General features: G+C 40.5%; 1 protein-coding gene across 1 annotated transcript in view; it reads left to right on the forward strand.

Moving 5' to 3' along the window:
• Positions 1-22,447, forward strand: part of LOC115371711 (roundabout homolog 1-like) — a 105,394-nt gene that overhangs the window by 15,659 nt on the left and 67,288 nt on the right. Inside the window, exon 3 of the mRNA XM_030069187.1 lies at positions 16,335-16,739. Coding sequence (XP_029925047.1) covers positions 16,335-16,739 — 405 coding nt within the window. The remainder of the gene's footprint in view (positions 1-16,334; positions 16,740-22,447) is intronic.

Raw genomic sequence — 22,447 nt, forward strand, 5'->3', positions numbered from 1 at the left:
CGAACATTTCTCTTGAGAACTCTGTGCACCAGGAACTCTTAATGCTGAACAACTGAGACTGTATCTCTCCTGCCTGTCGTCTCTCAAACCCCTGCAGACATTGCTGGAATTCTGTACTTTGTGTATATTTGGCTTTGAGTGAACGTGCATACATGCATACGTAATGGTGTTTGTGTAAGCTTGTTTTTATGTGTGTTTTCGGCATGTGTGTTGAAAGCTGTGTTTCCTGATTGCTTCCCTTGTTTGCACACCAGTTTCCTGTGGTGCTGTGAGGCCAAGCATGGTTGCCAACCCTGGGGGAGGGAAGCTATAGAGAGCTTTAACGAGTGCCTGTGGGCCTGGAGTTCACAGGTCATCACACCTTCACACGTGCACATCATACTTACACACACACACACACACACACACACACACATGCATTCTCACACATACACAGCTTCTCATTTTGAGGAGGATCGATTGCTGTCTACCTGCTGTAGAAAGGTTTCAGGCTTTGTTTCTCTGAGGGTATGTCCGCACTAAGCTGAGCAAATTTTGAAAACACATCTTTTATTCTCAGTTTTGGCTTTCCATCTGCGCTAAGGTAGTGTTTTCCACCTGCGGAAATGTTGCAACTTGAAAGCACTCTGCAAAGCATGTAAATTTGAATAATGCACATCTGGCATTGTGCTGGCATTGTAGGGTGAAAACTGAGCTTTTTGAAAATGCTTTCGTAGGATTGTGATGCTCTAGATTACAGTAAAATGTCGAGCATGCACAGGCCATGTGTACAGGCCTGTATAGTGTAGTGTGAATGGATCGCCAAAAAAGCACTTTGAAAATTTACCTATCTTAGCACAGATATGACCTGAGTAGGGTTCTTCGTTGAGGGATCCTCCCATTCTGACGTCCATCGACCCTCTGTTTCTCCTTTACCTCTTATCTTCAAAGAAACATTTCATCAACTCATAATGTTCAGCTAATTCATCTGTTTGAATGTACATGCCCTAATTTAGACATTATACAGGCTTCACTGGGTGTAAGAGCAATGCTAAACATTCACTATATAAATTACACAAAGACGAAATGGCTTTATTTTATCATGTGCAAAATGACTGCAAATTAAACATGAAGTTAAGCATAAAGAAAAAAAAAAAAGCATCAAGTTTTACAGCTGTTTCATGGTCACAGCCACCTTAGTACTGCATTAAACCAACCAGACATAATTGGTGCCCGCTGAATAATTGAGTCATTATGGTTATTTTGTTCATTAAAACGATGCTGTATAATGCATTTGTGCTACAGTGTCACATTCATTCAATGAACTAGATTGTATATCATACTAAAAAACAAAGAAATGTTCTTTTTTGCACAGTACCCCTGTTAATCTGCAGGATTCTCTTTTGTCATGACTTTTGCCCCACGTCGCTGATCCCAAGTTGATTCAAAAAATTTTTCCAGCATTATCTTAGTGTGTATCATCGTATGTTGCTCTCCAAAGAAAACTGTCATGTGAACTCAAATTGCAACCCAGAGCCAACAGACTTGGCTATTATGTTGATCTGGATATACTAATAGCATGCAAGCTAAGAAATTCCCATGGGCTTGTGGTTTTCTCTGGGTTATTTGCTTTCTTTTGGCCTCAGTTTCCTGTTTTCAGGTCAGTGTCCAGCGATGACTGTGTGCTGAGGCGTTTTAGATAATTAGTTCTGTACATAAACCAACTTTCTTCATGGCCTTGAGTTTAATTGGGAAGAGATCCCATATATTCAACCCTGAAGTATCTGTTTAATCTGGGAATCCGGCTTGTTTCCTCTTCTGACAGTCAAGAGTCAGCCAGATCGTTTCTTTCTCAGACAAAGTGTCTCTTTGAAAAACAAACAGTTGGCGCCAGAATGACCCCACAACAACATCTGTTCAAGAATATTTCAATAACCGAGGAACCGCTGCAGTGCTGTTTGGTATCCCTCAAGGATTTGGGCTTGAGGATAAATGAGGGAATTAATATTTTGAAAGGACAGCTTTAAAGGTCATGGTGATAGCATGACCTCAAAGGTGCTTGAGGTTACCTCTGTACCAACTAGCTCCTCTCCAGTCAGGCGGTTATCAATCAATAGACGTAATCAATATACCTTTCAGTAAGTCTCTCGGAGTAGTCTCACTTTCACCGTTGGATACACAATCACACACGGTAATAAATGCATTCACACATGCGTGCGCACACACACACACACACACACACACACACACACACACACTCACCCGCAATTAGGTTGGCTCTCTGACAATTAAATCCAGGATTAGCTAATCAGAATGGCTTAGTATTGTTAGCGAAGACATCAGAAATGCACTTTATCCCTCTACCGTTCCCTCAATCCTACCCCTCTTTCTCCTCCGCTCTTCTCCTGTCACCCTCTTTCATTAGTGACAGGCAGGATATGCAGTTCAAAGCCTTCTATGTGAAAATCACAGCCTAAGGAATGGCTTTCCCACCGGATCATCTCCCTCACCGAAGAAACCCAAAACATGCATAATTTCCTTTAATTTGTAGATCTATTATTAGGCAGAATTTGTAATGCTCCGGGATGGGATCTAGATGTAAGTGGGAGTAATGATTCAAACTGATGGTTTCAATGGTTTTGTTAATTGTTAAGTGATGGAAGACTTCCCTTTTTGCCATTTCCCTACCCCTGTCCCACCACCCATGTTAATTTTATAACTATGCAACTGAGCTACCTCCATTTGAATCGAGGATTGATGAGGGGAGCCTGAGATTGCAGTATTAGATAATTAGCTGATATACTTGTTTAACCCTTAGATGCATAAGTGGGTCAAAAATGACTCATATTGGCTGTTTTTTTGCAATATCTTTGCAGTGAAAATATTTAATCTTTTCATGTTTTAGGTATTCTTCAAAAATCTTGTTTTTGATATCGTTCCATGCATTTTTTTTTAATTTACTTTCTGTACTTTTTAAGAAAATAGATGTTTCATATTATTACCATACGTTTCCACAAGTGGGTCAAAAATGATCCATATACATGTCTTATGGAATCTTATGAGAAAATTTGATCCTTATTAAGTATAAGCCTTTTTACTGTTAAGCACACTTCAACTCTCAGTAGAGTAACCACTTATCAAGACTGATTTTCAGATTATTATATCATAACAATATTATCAATATCCATATTATCAGTCTCTCTCTCCAACTCGTCCTCTCTCTCTCTGTCTCTCTGTCTCTCTGTCTCTGTCTCTCTCTCTCTCTCTCTCTCTCTCTCTCTCTCTCTCTCACCCTCTCTGCCCCTCTTCCTCTCTCTCTCCAGCTACCACCATGTAGCTAATTTAGCTATTTAGTAATAGTAAGAGTAGTAGCTTTATTTATATGGTATTGTTCAAAATAGCTTGCTAACATTATTATAGTATGCGTGGGTATTTTGTAGACATAATAGAGCAACAAGAGAGAGGTAGATGCTCAGGCTAGTAGCCCAGGACACTTGTTTTAACAGCAGCCGAAGTGCATAATTAGTTTGGAAGCCCAAATACACTTTAAAATGTGTTGCACAAATAGTGATGTTTTACAAGGCCGATCATTGTTGTGCGCACCAAATATGTTTTTAAAACAAGGAAGATAATTTGCTTAAATTATTGAAAAACACATTGAACTTAATAGGGGTTGTTTTTGACCCACTCATTGAAGAGTGCGTCTAAGGGTTAAATAATTTGTGCGGTGGCGGTCAAATGCCCATTGTTGTGTTAATGCTTTCGGTCTCATTTAGAGGTCTTAGCGTGATAGCATTCCTCCTGTGGCTTAATAGGCCACAGCGGTTCAATTGGGCGCATGAAACAGGGCTTCTTCCCAAAGGCTGCTCTAACTCCTGGACTCAAAGTGCTTGTTACAGTTTGCATGCCTCCCCTGAATATCTAATCCCAACACATCTAAACCAATCCCAGTCCTTCACTTGACTTATCAGATGCCTGGAAAGCTGCAGTCTTGGAGGGAGTGATGAGGGGAGCAGGTTGATCAGCAGGCCCATGTGAATGTGATGCCCTCCGGTCTAACCTTGTTATTGCAGGGAGAGTGTGTGCCCATCTTCAGCTTCATTAAGCAGAGGTTGATGTTGTAATGCAGTCTCTCAAAAACATCGCCAATGTTTTCATATGCAGTGCAGAATTTAAGGAAGGCTCATTAGGTTGTGAGAGAGCCAGAGGGAGATCTACTATGTGGGAATGACCTTGTGCATGTGTTCTCATATACTGCATGTATATGTGGGTATATGGAGGTATTGAATGTGTGCATGATTACAGCAGGACGATGCATCGATGGATGCTGACCAAGACACACTGTTAGCCTGTTCATGTCTGTTGATTCATTCACAGTTTGAAATGCCACCCTCTCTCATTTCACATGAATTGTTCTATATAAAAACTCAATGAGATCCCATTTTTTCCAAACAAAACTTTGCCGCACTAATAATCATAAAACACTGTATTAGATATTTTTTTATTTTCAGACTAGTTTGTTGCATGAACTAATAGCATGTATGTTAATAACACAAGGATTAAAAAGGTTATGATTTTCTTAAGCCCTTTATTGTCCAGTGAATAATGATAATAATGAGCTTTTTTTTCCCAGCACTGTAAGCCTCTTTGATCCTCTCCCTATCAGAATGTTTCATTGCTGTCCCTCCCTGCTACTTCTGATGCATCACTTGCCAGCATTTTTTTTATAAAAAGGTTTTTTCACAGTCACAGAGCATGTGAATCTTTTTTCCATCTGTGAATTCAACTCTTGAATTTATATCAATTCGACCTCAACTCATGGTGTCAAAAAATTACGGTGGATGCTGAGTTGGGGCTGTACCCTCTTACCTTCCTTTACTTTGTTCTCTGCGCATTCACACTGGCTAGAAGCTAATTTCACTTTTTCTCTCCTGCAGCGGCTGGGTTACCGTGTAACTAAAGCCCTTCTTGTGAAGTCCATATTTGATTAAGGAGTGCAGTGTGGCAAATTTGCCAATGAAATCTTACCTTGTTAAAAAAAAATTGCCTCAGGGTGACGAGGAAGATGGAAAGACAGAAAGTAAGAAAGAAAGAGAGAAGGGCCGGGGATAGTGTAAGGGTGTTTGAGAAATGTCAGCACTGAAAGGTACTGTCTTTGACCTAAGCGGCCCAGTAGTCTTCAGTAGGTGTGTTTTGAAGCCCTATTTTTTTTTATTTATTTATTTTTTTATTTTTTTTACTGTAAATGTACAAGTAATGTAACAAATCTCCTCACAATGTTTCAGCAACACTGCTGCAACATGAAGCTTTTTTCCTCACAATAATCATATGAAATTCTGGGGAGACTGACCTCTGCAGCTCTATTACTCCACCCCTCAAACTGGAAAGCTGGGCTTACACAATATAACTGATGTCAACAGGCACCAGGTTTACATGTTGGTGTCAGGTGTCATTCCTGCTAATGAGAACCCCGGAATTCAGTGACAGCATTGCCAATAGCAGCCCCAAGTTTTTGGATTGGATAACATATCTGTAAGAGGAACAAGCTCAATCAATTTCTTCAATGCTCTTACACAAGCCTGCTGAAAGTTGATATATATACTCTCAGATAACCATCACTTCTGAAGTCATAACAAAAAAGGGAAGGGAGAGGCAATTTGTTGAGAAAAGTGGCACAGCTGAAGAAAATTTACCCAGTAGAGGTGATTGACATAAGCACATTTGGTGTGGAAAAAGAGGTCTGGTTATTATGGACTTCCAACAGTCACTTGTTCTCATCCATGCTGAACTCTGACTTCTTGGCACTTCCCACTGCACTGCTTTATTGCTATTTGAGCTCCTTTTTAGCAGTAGTAGAAAGTACATTGGTATTCCTAGTGGTGCTTTTGATGGGCTGGCAGCTAAAATTCAAAATTCAAAATCCTTGGCTTGAACAAGCTTCACTTTCTGCACTCCGCAGTGTCCAGCAGTATTCTGGGTTTGAATCTGGCATAAAAATTCTATCAATATTCAATTAAGAATGGAGCTGAGGAGCATCTCTTTGCACCTCATGAAATGGGGTTGGCTAATTGATTTTATACACAATTCAGTGAACAGTTAGACCAAAATATTTAAAGGTAGTAGGATTCATGTTTTCTTTCTTTCTTTCTTTCTTTCTTTCTTCCTTTCTTTCTTTCTTTCTTTCTTTCTTTCTTTCTTTCTTTCTTTCTTTCTTTCTTCCTGCAATGCAAAGTGAAAAAAGAAACTTTTTCATATTATGATATATTTTCTTACATATTTACACTTTCTGATAAAGCTCCATTTTTACTTCCAGTATGCAATCATGGCTAATGTAGGTCTTAACTATTTAGACAATAGTGTGTGTAGTGAGGGTTCAGTAACTAAAATAAAGCTTGAGAGAGGGCTATGGTTTTAATTTAGGGTTTGAGGCTCAGGGCAAAGTCTCTTTTCCATCACTGTATGACAGTGAGTTCACATCTGTGCAGCTATGACCAGGGGCGACATTAAGACCTAAAATAAATGTAGGTCATGAAGATATGCACTTGTTACATGCATTGATGTACTAGTGCAATATTCTGAATAGTTTAGCAAAAATGTTTTAAGTGAAAATGCACAGTCTGTTAAAATCGTCAAAGGAGAGGAAACGCTTATTATACGTGACAAATTCCGAAGGATAATTTAGGCAAATAGACATAAACCAAAAGATTAGAAATTCAAAAGCAGAAATGTTGAAACCATGGTAGGTTTTTATTTGCAAATACGAACAATTCTGTGCCTATTTTGTTATTTTTTTCTTACTCCCATGGGTAACTGGAGAAATAATAGATGACATGCAATGAAGTTTGCGTGGTAAATATCAGGTTTTTTGTGTCAGCCACCACAATCAAAGAGCAATCACATCATCATTTGATATTTTCAAATACTCCAGCATTTTGGGAAAAATAGTCTTTTTCTGACTTACCCAGACTGAGACAAGATGTTCGATACTATTTTCACATCTGGATGTCCAGTTGTTCGGTTGCAATGGATAACATTTTGTGTTATCGTAGCATAAAAACTTTAAGTCTATGGGAGTCTTAAGCCTAACTCTTAAACCTTACAGCAGCTCCAAAGTTGTCTTATTTAAACATTGTATCATGTCTATTTGAAATACAAGTCTTGGATTTTTTTTTATTTTTTTTAATGTAAAAGCGAGAGTTGTTGTAGGAGAAGTTAGGTAGTTGGAATTATAACTGCTGGACACATATATCCTTCTGTCTAGCGCAGTGATTCAGTGGTGCGCAGTGTAGGTACTGTGTAAGTACGTCCAGCGATATGCAGATCACTGACATTTAGACCAAAATGTTGGAGTATTCCTACAATCATACAGGGAGAAAATCCATTGTAGAGGAGTCGGAGATACCAATTTCTCCAACAACAATAGACCAGGATGTAGTGCACCCTCTGCTTGCATCCTTGTGAGTATGAAACACAATGCCCTCCTCAATAACGGTCATTACATGACATTGGCACCAGTTCATCCCTAAATAGCTCCTGGAGCTGCAGTGAACATCACAGATTGGTCATATCTCCCCGTGTAAAAGCATAAAAGGGTGGTTTTTCCTCCAGCGACATCTGTATTTCAGTTCATTCAATATCAATTAGATTCATACACCAAGTACCTTGTTACAGCCCATGTTACAGCTGTTAGTGTCTGGTATTCTTGTGAAACTTGGCGTTCAAGCCCCGGCTGAGTTATCTTCAGTGGCCCATACAGCCACTTTTACTTGTCACTGGATATCAAATGGACTGAGGAAAAGCCTCTCAGATACCCTTTGCAGGCGATTTAATGCCAAAGTTGTTTCTCACCATGTATAGAGGAGAAGCACCATAGCTTGAACAAGGTTTATTTTCTCCACTCCACAGTGTTCAGCAATGTCCTGGGTTTGAATCAGGTCTAGGACTTTTGTTGCATGTTGTTTCCTGCCAGCGAGCATTTGACAGGTTGCAATGTGCAGCAGTTGCTCAGCGCCAACCAAAACATGCAGAATTTGTTTTCGCAATATTATAATTTGGCAGAGGAAAGGAATGATATTAAAACACCTTTGGAGACTGTTAACCTTAATAATCCTATAGCTATCAGTAATTTTCATGGTGTTGCGATATGAGGAAGCTTGTAAATTTTGAAGAAATCATCTCAAAACGTGCATGTGGTGTTCTAAAGCCTGCAGTGAGTTAAGCCTGCAAGTGCATTGCTCACACATTGTCACTCAGCTAGTATCCTGACCTCAGCACTTGTGTGCTGTAATCAGTGTGCAGAATGAGGAGTGAGCAGAGGCTCAGCAGCAGGAGGTATGATCATGTCCATGACCTTGACTCTTCCCTGGAGAGACTCTGGTTTGTTGTGTGGATAGGCCTGCAGCCAGGGAGAGAGAAGTTGATCCACTGTTTTGAAACTGAAGTTGCATTTAATAAGTTTAATGTGATTAAAATCAACTTTACACATACATTTTAAGGACACCCAAGTGCTCCACCACAGTAGATAACGTAAGAGAGAGTGAGGCTACAGGCACCTTGTCTTGGCCACACACAGACGTACAAACACGCTCACATTCCTGCCCCACATACTTAAGTGAATGACAGTGTTCAACTGTTCACTTAATTGTAGTTTATACAGCCTGAGAAAGAATGTGTGGCATTTATTGGTTCCCTGTGTTTGACTTTAAGAATGAATGAGCATGTGTGTATGTTTGGAGTAAGTGTCTCTAAGGGATGAGCAACACAAATGGTTTATTTTCCATTGAGTTTTTTCACTTGTTGAAAAAGTATTTTCTGGTGTGCATTATTCTCTCAAAGGTCTCTATGAATGTTTGGAGTGGAACTCTTGTTGTTAGACCAGGGGAATGTATGCCCACTCTAGTTGGCTTATCAGTGAAATACTATGATGCTAATGAAAGTATGATACTAATGAAAGCTGTGCTCAAATACATGCAGCTCCCACCCATTGCACACCAGGGTAAAAAAAAAAAAAAAAAGTTTCACTGTGCAATTATTTCATGACACAGCAACTGCAGCTTGACTGATTAATCATTGAAAGCCTGAGAGGCAATTTCAGAATATAACCCACTTCCTGGGAAATAGTCAAGAGAGGTACAGTAGATGTCTTTAACCACAGGATCTGATGGATTAGCTTTTCAAATTTTACTTTTACAGAAACACTCATGGTATACCACATCACCCTTTTGATGCACTACATAATCCACATTTATCAGAACCTGGCCGAACAACAGAAGAAATGGCTATTTTGTGGAGACTTTTCTGTATAATCAGATGGACGGATAATACCATACATTGCATTATAATGCACAGCAACATTTCCACTTGCATGATAATATCACCCCATTTGTCACTCTCATACAGAAATAGGCTTTGCTAGTCTACTGTGTGTCTGTGATGAAAGTGTTTATAATGGGAATGGTGTACAGCACTCAACCCTGATTAATGTTAGTGTTTGAAGACACCAGGAACTGATCTAAAACAGATGAACTTAATGCAAATTCATTTTTCATCAAACCATTTCTTAAAATTTGGTTAACAATCTTCCAGGCTGGATCTCTTGGAGACTGTACTTTATGTCAGGCCATCATGCAGCACCATCCTGGGCACACGTGATGAGTGGCCAGCTTCAAAATAACAGCCTGATCGTGTTTGTGGTTACATGAAATCCAAACGACAATCATAGAAACATGAGACTTTAACTACAAAATAACACAGAGAAACAGTAATAACGGAAAACATACCAGACCATACCACAATATATACACTACCACAACATACCACAAAATACTACAAAGCGAACCAAGAACTTTAATGCACTTGGTAGTACTTTGTGGTGCCCTTTGTGGTATTGTATCTTTCTCTAAGGGACATTATGGTATTTTGTAGTACTTCAAGTTTTCTTGTGGTATACATGGCGGTACAACTCTTTGCTTAGAACCACAGTAGGTAAGTTGGAAAAAAAAAAACAGGAAGTCAAGCCCACTTAGCTTCAGTTTTCCTTCCTCCACTACCCCCAACTCAGTGGCAATGAGTGTGCAGCTGTTCAACAACTCACAGTGAAGCCCTCCTGCTCTTAAGTTTGCCCCATTTGGTCAAATGCCTGAGCCACAAAATTTACTTTGAAAACAAATAGTGGAGCAATGGCTCTATCCATACCTCTTAGATTTTGACATGTTATTCATGTATGTTCATCTCACATGGGAATTATTTTTGCTGATTCCAAACAAAAAAAAAGGACAGTTTACTACAAGAAGACCATCTTAAATAGCATTTTTTGGTATTGTACTTTAAAGTACATAGTAGTTCACACTGAAGTAATCAGGTGGTTACTTTGTGGTACTTTGTGGTATTTGTTTCACAGTTGTTTTGTTTGATAACCTTTGTGGTAACTATATTTTTCTCTACAGCTGAGTATTAAACAAGTTAATTCACATAAGATGGTAGTCATTGTGGTACTTTTTTAGATTTACTTTTTGTGTCTGTTTGAGAGGAACATGGCTTTGACGCTCTTTAGTGCTTAAGTCTCTCTTGTCTAATTTCCTCTTCTTCTCTTGATACCTGCTGAGTTTGCCTGTATATAGGCCTGTTTTTGTGTAAAGATTTGAAGTATATACATGTTTGCGGTATTACATAAAGTATATTCTTATTGTGTATATGCATGTTTGCCAGAAAAGTAAATTAAGGTGCAGATCTTTGTATTTCTTTGGTTGTGCAAAGTATGGCTTGACTTTTAGGGCGAGATTCTCTGAGCTGTCAGCAATCAGCAACTTTTGCAACGGAAAATGTTTTATGAATCATATAGAGTGTTTGTTGTTGCTTTTGTCTCATTTTTAAATCAGATCTTATGTAGGGCCCCCTTTTCTGGCTCTTGCCAAAGGCTGCCGAAAAGGCTAGGGCTGGCCCTGGATCCCTGCTTTGTTAAATTGGATGGTTGTCTGTCATTTGATAGACAAGAGCATTGCTGTGAATTCACAAATATCTGAAAATCTTGGTCTGACCATTAAAAGTGTGGAGTTTAATCTTTAGTCTAACCCAAAGATTGCAAAAAGAAAGCCAAATCACTTTTACAGACTGACACAAAGGGATTATTTTAACAAGATGTGGCCCTGCTATGTACACCCCTAAAACCCCACAATATCTGCCTGCCCTAATTAGGCGTGCTGTGCCTGTCTGACTGCTGCTCCTCCAGAGTGGTGTTGGCACTCAAACACAGGTAATCCCATGTCATCCCAGATGGAGATTTGCCATATTCACCACTGCAGCTATGACTTGCTTGGTGTCAGTGTAACTGAGCAAGCGGATTATGTCACACACTGTAGGTGTTAGCAACACCAAGATGTGGCATAAACTTGAGAGCATTCTACTCTCATCAGTGTCAACCACACTACATTTTCAGTACTTGCTTGTTTAGTGGAAAGCAGGGAGGTTTAGAGGTTTTTGTGTAAGTGCGAACTTGAGTTGAAAACTGCAACCCAAGGCTCCAAGGCCATTCACAGTGGTGCTTGAGTAACATGTGTGGGTGTGTGTGTGTCTGTCTGTCTGTCTGACTGCCTGTCTGAAGCTTTTTGTGTCTTGGGAAATTGTTATTCTTCATGGGAAGCTGACAACCAGCGTGACCTCAGTGCACCATGCTAATTTGATTTTGATATGTCATATCTGGTCTGTATAATTGTTTTGCTTGGATAAAAACAGTGACACAAGCCGAGTTTTTTTTTTTTTTTTTTCAGTCTTGTAGATCAATCTTGCATATTGTAGATGACGCTGATGTGAGCTGCTCTAAGACCACAGACATAGCTGTGAAATTACACATTTGTCACATTTTATTATGATCTCAGTGCGTATTACGTGAAGTTTTAGAGCATGCACCTCCCTTCTTTACATTCCCTCCTTTATTCCTCTCTTCCTTCCCTCCTTCTTTTGCTTCCTTATGCCTTCCTCCCAATGCTCACCTTCTTGTTTATTTATTAAGAGGAAACAATATTTTAAATCTCCTCAAAAGATCCCAGTATACTTGTTTTTTTTTTTTTTTCTTGATGTGTTTTGACTTGATTCTCTTGAAGAGAAGAGAGAAAGACAGAGGAAAGAGAAAGATTTGTGGGGAAAGCAGCCTCTACATTCACCTCCTTTCTTGCCTTTATCTGTCACCCATCATTCCTCTTCTCTCTGTCTGGATCTTCACACGACAGCAGAGCTGCCTCAGGGATGATTGACAGAAAAAATATTTGTTGGGGCACAGGTGTTACAAATGACCTTTGGTGTGTATGTATGTATTCTATTGTGTGTCTGCGTGCATGTTTCTGCATACTGATTGTGCACTGGCTGCTGGCCCTTTGCAGATAAAGCGTGGTCTTCCGGGGGCCCACTTGTAGCAGGCTGATATTGCATTTCTCTAATGCCAGGGAGCTTAGGGAGTTTCATGGACCCTCGGGCAACAGCCCAACACAATTAAGAACAAGGAAGACAACATGTGTGCTATGAATGGGGACTGATGGCCACAGTGGCCGTCCTCACCTTCCTGTCGTGTTTATTTTGTCCTGCTGTAGCCCTGTCTGTCTGCACAGTGTGTTAATTCTTACTTACATGAAATATTTATGATTTTGGCCTGTAGCTGCATGGCTGGTTTGCCTTTTTCATTTTGGCATGTGCAGATATAGCATGTGTGTCTTTTCTTTCTTTTTTTTTTTTCCCTTTTTCCCCCTGCATATTTGGTGTAAGCTCTGTCTCCTTTAATTATGTTGCTGAATGGCTCTAGTCTCAATTCATGGTTTTCCTTCTTTATTCAACCTTGGACCTTCTCAGTGTATTTCAGTATTCATAGTAATGAGTCCCTCTGCAGAAGAGTGCCTGTTTGTGCTCTTAGCTCACTTCCCAAAAGGTGCAATGATAGCATGTACATTTCCAAAACCCTGACAGGAGGACTCAGGGTGGGTGACCACCAAGCAGATAATAACAAGCTGGTTGCCATGCCATTGTGCCTCTTTTTTGTAGTGTTACCCACAATGCATACACTGCCATATACTGTTTCTGACTTGTACCGAAGGGGGTTGCTTCCCTTTAAATGATATCAGATGCATTGTTTGGGACGAGGCTGGCCTTGCTGAAAATCTTTGTGAATTTTTGTGCAATGGGAAGGCAGTTTTGGACAGGATAGGGAGAGGAAGAAGAAGAAAAATAAACTCGATAGAATTAATGTGACAGATGGGAACAGCTTAAATATGAGGGGAAAAGGGGAAGAAAATAAGTCTGTTAGGCTTAAATATGTTTCTATATGCCCAGTCATAATGCAAGGCAATGCTTTTGGAAGGAACATGAAAACTTTTTATAAACAATCATGCACAGAAACATCCATATACTATACTACAGCTTAATCAAATTCTCACCTACCTCAAAATGTGTGAGGATGGTGTTATAAATCTGGGTAAACTGCAGTCTGGTTGCTGGCAGAGTGCAGCTCATCACTCTCAAGCCCTGTGATAATTATCTGCTTTACAGGGCCATTGCTCCATTAAAGCATGACTGACTGAAAGCTGTATAAACTAGTGATGTGTTTATGGCCACATTAAAGGACAAAGAAAATTCATTGTCCTGTATGCATTGTCCTTCACAATAAAACAGGATAACACCAACTGCCAGTGGCTGCAGTGACTAACAATAATGATAGCCTATTGGACATTGGTCAAGTAAATTTATATCTGTTGCTATTTATCAACCTAGTGGTAGATAATTTTCATGTGCTGCATCCAGTACTGGCACACTTTGTCATCTCTGAATTTATGATTGGTCTATGTTTAGTTTTAGTCTTCTGTCATTTAGATGTCTTGACTGCATTATATGACAGATCCTCCTACAATTTTCCCTGCGACTAGTGTGTATTTCTTGCAATGTGTCAGTACCTATTAACCAGGTCGTTAACCTTGTGCATCTATAATTGCCGGTGAATCTGAGTGTGGTTGTGATTCTGTGAAGTAACTGCGGGTACACATACACCTGCACTCACACTAGGTTACAGGGAAAGGGAGAGAGAGAGTTAATGTGTGTGTGTATGTGTGGGTTTGTGAGGAGGGGATGTTAGGGAAAGGGGGGGAAGGGGCGCAGGAGAGGTTGTGCAAAAGGCTACAGCCTGGGATAAGGGAGAGAGGGAGGAATTGGCTGTTGTTGTGTACCTGGATCTCATTAGGGAAGCTTGCTCTCTTCAGTCCTCTCAGGGACTCGTTGTTGTTTTCTTAAGGCAACCAGCATTATGAGACCAAGGCCGGAGAGGCAAGGTGGAATTTTGTTTTACCTTCTACATAAGAAAAAATATCTCATATGTACCACTTGATATTTACTATGTAAGAGATACGGTGTCTTTTTTTCATAGCTAAATTAATGAAAGGCTTGGGTTTATTTCAAAAAGGCAACTTAATTCTGTTTTTCCTCTCATGAGATGTTATGATAATTGGGCTGTTTTGAGATTAGCGTATGTCATGTCATGCAGAATGAAGGGCTTAGTACAGGATACAAAGGCCACTGCAGTTTTGCAAATCCAGCGTAAACAAGGTTTTACCTTCTCAGTTAACTAACTAAATGTCTGCTATAAACCATATTTGAACTGTGAGATCTCTGCTGAATGTTTTTATGAACTGTCCTGGCTGTTCAGGGCTGGTTGCTTTGATGCATGCCGGTTTCCACGTGAGATCAAGCTCCCATGTGACAGTGTTACTCAGCGCTGCCGCACATGTGAAACACTAAATGTAGTGTCTCATTAGGAGTGACAAATATACAAACCCATGTAAGCCTGTACAGTATGAGACATCGGCTCTATCCACTGTATCTACCTCTTTCCTACTTGATTCATAGGTATTCTGTTATGTTTAAGTCTGTTTGTACCCTGTCCAGTTGGTAATTAAATTTCTTTTTCTGTTGTTCACCATCGATAATTTTTCCATCAAAGTAATACCAGACCCAGTGGTGTGACAAAACGCATTTTAGAATCAGAAAGTAGCCTATATTATGCTAAGTATTATGTGGGCTATGTAGATCGGTTTCTCTGGTCTGTCTGTACATTGCCGGTAAGTCGTCTTTTAAGGTGAATCTGTGGTTTAATGGTTTCAATCAAGCTGGTTGGTTTACCTAGATTTACCTAGATTTAATCTAGGTAACCACAATGGATAATACGTGTCATTGCCCAACATTTTGAAAACACATACCACCTCCCTCAATCTGGATAGAACAGCATACCATTCTTATCACCTTCTGATGGCTAAATGAACCACAAGAAAAGGCTGTCATGCATCCTATCATGGTTAACTCTTATGTAGGATAGTATTTCCTACATATTAGATATTAAGTTATACACATGAGATATTATCTCCTACGTAGGAGAGAAAGCTGTAGATGCCCTGACATCTAACAGGTGTAGCAGGAAATAAGGGGTATAATGTGGTTTTTAATGTGAACTCTTTCTCTGCAGTTTGTGTAATGAGTTCCACGCTCTGTTTGGTTTGAATAGGCACACAATACATATACACATATACATGTTCAAAAATGCTTCTCCAAAAGGAAGCAGGCAAATGACAGCTGAGGTAGCAATGTGGTGCATGCAGTGATGTTAAGGATGGGGATTCTTTCGGATTTTCTGTCTCAGAAACACCAGAACACTCAGAACACCAAACAGCTTGCTAAAGAAAAATATTATACTGACACTGCTACAAATAGGTGTATAACTCTATTTTCCACCACATTTATTCCCCAGGTTACTGAATTGTAATGCAAAATGATTCAAAAGCCATTTTCTGCCCATGCTTAGGTAATGTAGTGTCAACTCTTGTAACAACAGCTTCATGAGTTAATTTAAGAGCTTAAAATATTTAATCCAATGAAAAAAGTACAAACAAGGCCCGTGGTGAGGTGACAGTGCTTCCACAGGGAGCTATGGAATGCAATTTTTAATCAAACCTAAAATTTTTTGTTTTGTTTGTTTTAATGTTTTTTTTGAGGAAAAGACATTTTTGCGTAATATTCACTTCAAAGGACTTTGAATGTCAGTAATGCATCCTGCTTTACACTGCCTTGTGGGGTTCCCATGCTGAAACAAAAGGAAAACATTTCATAAGCCACATGAGATTGTGTGGTAATTATGCTGTCAAACTGGATTACTGCTAATACATGGCACTTGCACAACAATGATAATATGCTATGTCTAATTCTTTTAGAGCTGCTGCCTTTTTGATTAGTAAAACTGTCCTATATCTTATGGATGCATTACTTGATAAATTTTACTACAGCTTCTTGTGCTTAACTGGAGTGTTTCTGTCTGTATTCACTTGGCAAGTAAGTTTTAGGCAGTCTAATAAGTCAGTATTTGAGATTAAGTGTACAAAAAATTGTCTTCTTTCCTTTTTTCCTCCTGTCAGGGTCTCGTCTTCGCCAGGAGGACTTCCCTCCCCGCATTGTGGAACACCCCTCTGACCTCATCGTGTCCAAAGGGGAGCCCGCCACTCTCAACTGTAAGGCAGAGGGCCGCCCGCCCCCCACGGTGGAGTGGTACAAAGATGGGGAGCGCGTTGAGACGGACCGCGACAACCCCCGCTCTCACCGGATGCTGCTGCCCAGCGGCTCCCTCTTCTTCCTCCGCATCGTCCACGGACGACGCAGCAAGCCCGACGACGGCAGCTATGTGTGTGTGGCCCGCAACTATCTGGGGCAGGCGATCAGTCACAATGCATCTCTGGAAGTAGCCAGTAAGTGCTGGGCTCACTGTTGATGTGCGTGTGTGTGTGGGTGCTGAGTACATGGCTGACGGCTATTAGCTTTGCTGAGAGCTCTGCCCTGTGCAACAACACTGCCATTCATCCGCAAACAGCTCAAACGCTAGACTGACCAAGAATGTCAAAGTAGAACATCAGATAAGCGAACAGGATCACCTCTGGAGATCTGTTGGGAATAAAATTGATGCTACAGTTTGCTCTGTGGCGGACAAATAGTCACTAAGGGTCATTTAGGGCTGGGATTTTCAAACTTTTTCATGTTCCAGACCACCAAGTTGATTTTCAATAAGCCATGGAGCCCCATTTGAAGTGGATTTGCCCCATATTTTGGTATTTAATTGTTCAGATGTCATGAATGCTCATGAATTCAAAGTGGTGAGATTAAAACATGACATTAAAATGATCACAGATACATTTTTGTATTGCAAAAAAGTATATATATCGTTCATTTTACTGAGTCTTAGAAAACCCCTGACCCCCTGATATAACTTGCAACGAAGATATGTAAAGGAACAAGTACTTAACTTAAAAACATTTTTTAGTTACTTTTAGTTACTGTTACTTTCATTGTAGTTGCAGTCAAAGTTCATTTTTATGAGAAACAGACAGGTGGAAATTCACTGCAGAACCCACCTGTTATATGTGCAACAGCTGTGAGTCTGTGTTAGTCCCCAGGTTTTGACGAGGGGAGTGTGTTCCTAACAGGTGACAGTGTAAACTCGCTGAGCCGCAGTGCTCCAAGTGTGTGGTGTTGCGAATTACACAGTCTTTCACCATATTGTGTCCCAGTAACGAATCTAGAATGTACGCACAGCCAAAAGTGTGTGTGTGTGTGTGTGTATTTAATCTTTAGGGGTGATGGAATGAAGCCTATGGCAAGGTAAATAGTGAACAGAGGGCAAAGGTCAGGGTTAGGGGCATCACAACATGGTAAGGGCAAATGCTCTGTGGCTCCTTATCACTGCAAAAAAAGCTCCTTCTTAACAAATAATTCAGTCTCGTTAAAATCGTATTTTTCTTCAAACAAGGCAAAAAAAAAAAAAAAAAAAAATCTGCCAGTGAGATAATCCCACTTGTTTTCTATGTTAATGAACTTGTTTTCAGTGTCATTTTCTTGCCACTGGTGGGCTGATCTGCCTTGTTGAAATGAGACAGATCAGCCCACCACTGAGACTAAATGACTTGCTACAATGGAGATTTTTTTTATGCAATGAAGGCTCTGCAAGTACAAAAATAATGGAATCAAACTGCAAAGAAAAAGGAGTGACAAATGCTCTGACAGTGGGAACTGCATGAGGGCAGGGCGTGGGTGAGTGGGGGTTGCAGGGTCATTCCTATACTGGTGACAAAGGTTAACAACAGAGGGCATAACCTCACACAGTGGCTCTCTGTCTATCAGTGTCTTTCCTCTGCTGTGTCAGTCTGCAGAGCTCAGCCTGGGCTCTCTCCTGGGCAGGTCGTACTCGGGTTTTACAATGGTAACACCCCTCTAGTATCAGTTTCGCCTTTTTGAATTGTAATGAAAGAGATGGCCAAATGGTATCTTGGTAATGCCAGATCAGCACTCCCACTTTGAGAAACTAAGCCCTCCTGGGGGCTCAGTTTATTACCTGGAGTTCACTAAATTTACTGCTTGGCTTTAAGGTCGAGGGGGAACACAGAGACGACTTGTTGAAGCTGCCTGGATGAGTTATGTCTCCCAGCTTTATCCTCCAGAGGTCACCCAAATTCATGGGTCATCCAGGGGCTATAAGTGTGGTAGCGAAACAGAGCCCCCTCCAGCAAAAGCTGCTGAGTTAGGGAGTTCAGGAGAGGGCTGGAAGCTCGGGGGTTAAATGGAGGACTGACCCTAGTCTGTAACAGACATGTCAAATTTGGAAGAACATGAGTCAGCCTGGTTAATGTGTTAGTGGTTATTTTTGTTTTTGTTTTGTAATTGCACAAAGATTACCCCATGATCAATGTTAAATGCGTGTATTTTATGTTGTTTCAAAGATAATACCAAATGCGGTGTCGCTAAAATTCATATGCTTGATCTGATTTGAAACAATATAATGAGCGTATGAAGAAGTAAATATTGTGTCAAATGAACAAGACATTAGTAAGCTCACACTAAGTCCATCCATTTTCCCTACCTGTTTGCTCTTGTTCAGGGTCTCAGGGGACTATAGACCCTTTCCCAACATGCACTGGGAAGCAGGGGCATGCCCGGTACAGGTTGCCGGTCAGGGCTAACACATGGACAAATGCATTTACACACACAGGCAGTTTAGAGTCATCATTTTACCTGACCTGCAGGTCTTTGGATTGTAGGAGGACACCCAAGTAAACATGGGAGAGCATGCAAACTCACAGAAAGGACCAGGGCTGAGATTCAAACTCATGACCTTCTTGTTATGAGGCGACAGCGCTGACCCCTAGCCAACATGCAGCCCCACTTATCGTCAATAGAGTTGAATTTGTAGATATCACGACTCTTGTGACATATCATTTGATGTTACTTTACTTAGGTAATATAGTGAGTTCTTCACTTTCATTTGGAAAGGCATTGTGGTACACTAATGGCAATTTTTTCTATAATGCATTTTATATCTTATCTGCTGGTCCCTGTGGGGGCTGCATAATTTAGAGCAGCTTCACAATGTGGCTACATCAAATTCATTTTAGTGTATAATGAAATTTTCCGAAAGCCACTCTGATGCCATTCTGATGTGCTTATGAGGTGTTTATGATGTCCTATAAACCATAAGTTATAAGCCACACTGGTAAATATGTTACAGCCTCATAACCTGCTAATGCCCGATTCATGATTCTTGTATGTTATATTAGATTCTGACGTTTTCTGATGCAGTTATGAGTTATGAGATGTTTCTCATCATGAATTTAGTGACATCTTGCAGTCTGTAGGATTTGAGGGGGTGAGTTGGCAACATCAGAACATATTTGCAAACCTCCTGAGGTTAGCTAGTTGAGTAAGACAATAACAACTGGCATCATATCGTCTTCTCTCTCAGTGGAAATCAACCCGCAAAACACGTAAGCAGTGCAAAGTGGTCTAGCGGACCAATCACAGATTTTGCGGTCTTGCATCACCTCTGCAGAAAACACAGGAGCCACAGAAACCGACATCATACATACAGCAGCATTTTGACATAAAGGTATAAATTGATCTTTTCACTCCTCAGAGTTAATTGCATCTTAAACATCTGGGTTTTTAAACTTACTTTACTTTTGTACTTAGTGTAAAATAAAATTTGTATAAAATACTCTGAATAAGAATGCCAGTCAAAAGCCTAAAATAGGAAGGTATGTGCAAATGATTCGTAATTAGCAATTAATATAAACTTTAAAGAGCTTCTGCTGAACAACACTGTGATTCAGGGTTATAAGGATAGCAGATGCAGAGGCAATGTATCAGTCATCAAAAACACACACTGTTAGTGTGTTTGTGCTTACATTAGTCCGGACTTCAACAAGAACTTGAGGGATGGAAGATCTTGCAGAAAATGAGGGAAATTGTGGCGTAGGCTGACAAAAGGCAGCATTAGCTTGACAAATACAGAGTGATGGGAGCAGAAAGGGAGTGACAGAGATGGAGGGGAGCAGACGAGGAGGGGGCAGAAGTGTTGGCTCTCCCGTCTGTCCTTCAAGGCAGAGAAGTGAGGCTTGTTTGCAGAAAACTGAGGTGACGGAGTAAAGACAGTGACAGATGTAGTATGTGTTGGTGCCTGAAGCATGACCACAGGGTTGAAATAGCGCCTAAGCATACACAAGATGCGCACACACACACACACACACACACACACACACACACACAAACAGACCAGTGGCACTTGTTTTCTGAAAGCAAGAGATGAGAAAAAGGAGGGGGGAAAAGACATATAACTTAGTTCCCATCCAATAAATGTCAGGGAAGACACTCAGCATATTTCTCTGCCTACAGGGACCCTAGAGGACCCTGGGAAATGAACACGTGTCCTATTGACCTCAGACACTTGATTCAATCATGAAGCGCTTTATTGAGGTGAAGGCAAAGTCACAGCCTATGTACTCTAAAGGTTGCTTGGTAGTAGACCCGTTTTTAGGTTTCAGTGAAGGAGAGGAATGGATGATTTTCTTGACCTAATTGGACACTGCCATTTGCTTGTGGCAGAGCTGACTGCTTAGCCACCAAACTGCCATGATGAAGTAATGAGTCACTCAAGGGAAAGATACCCAAACAGCCAGACTGCTGCACACATAGACTTCCACAATTCATTTATGCTGCATTGGGATATATGGGCGATATAATGGGGCTGTCAAACACTGAGAAATCAGCAAGAGGAAGCCAGAAGGCAGATGCGTGTGTAGCACCTGTCCTCCCACCTTCCTCCTGTCTATGAATCACCGCTGTCAGGTGAAAACCTTGTATCTCAAAAATGTCACCTTTTCAGCTTTGTTTTTAACATTTTTGGCATCCAGAAGGATTTTTTAAGGGTTTTGTGAGCCCAAGAGGTCAGAGAATTTCCTCAACCCTCCAATAACAATGAAAAAAAGGGTAGGGATTACTTGTGTTTTAATTGGTTGCAAAGCTCATTTAATACCACATTCATGTCATTTGGTATTTTAACGCAAGTACCATTTTCCAACCGTATCTGGAGAATGGTGGCCTTTAAAGGTACAGTAGATAAATCCAAATATAATGCCACTTTTATCATGCATGCTTTTTAAATCAACAAACCAACCCTGCCTGCTATTTTGTTAAATAAATGGTTCAGTAACATTACCTTTTGATATACTCTTGAAGAATTATAATGTTAACTTGCTTTCCTGTTCACTTACTTTGCTTTCCAACTAATGCAAACACTTACAGCACATATTAATGGGAATGTTTCCAACCTTGATCCTCCTTCCCATGCAAGGCATAAGGCATATGCGTCTCATTGTGATGATGCCCTGATGAAGACCAGGTGTCGATGAAGAATTGGCTTTTTAGTTACTTACTCAACAAAGTCTACCATGGCTTTTTACTTGTTTGGACTGCTTGGAGCATTATTGTTATTATTATCATTATTATTTAGCTATTCACCCCCCCAGCCCCCCTCAATGGACTCCCATTCTTTACAATCCTATTTAACTGTGTTTAGCTATGAGCACCAGCATTTTTCTGTCTTTTACAAATCCATGGAGGACCACGTCGCCCTTAAAATGAAGTGGTGAAATGAAAATCACAAATTGGAGTTGCAAGGCGTTCACATGACAACAGTGATAGAGGCTTTTCCGAATAGGTGCCAGTGGGAGGAAAGGAGAAGCCGGTCCTTTGACTGAAAGTAACTTGTGGTAATTGTAGGAGTGCAGCAGCATCGGGGCATCAGGGGTGTGTTCACTGTAACCCCACACTTTCTGAAACGGATCTTGGGGTGCGCGCAGCTAAGTCTGATTGCGTGATTGACAGCTTGTGGTGGGACCCCCTGCTCCGTCTTTTTGTCCACTCCTCTTTGATTGTAATCTTCTGGCAGAAAAGAGCGGGTGTGGAGGACATGAGTGGTAAAGAAGAAAGAGCAGGATTCTCCAAGGTCAGGTTCCTTCTCAGCTTGCACTCATCCATTAACTAATGGCTTCTCACTTCAAAAAGCTGCCGCTGACAACATCCTGTCTGTAGTAACTCTGGATAAAGCCAATAAGAGATCCTAAGTGGCAGT

Source organism: Myripristis murdjan, chromosome 14 (genome assembly GCF_902150065.1).
Source record: "Myripristis murdjan chromosome 14, fMyrMur1.1, whole genome shotgun sequence".
Lineage (NCBI taxonomy): Eukaryota > Metazoa > Chordata > Actinopteri > Holocentriformes > Holocentridae > Myripristis > Myripristis murdjan.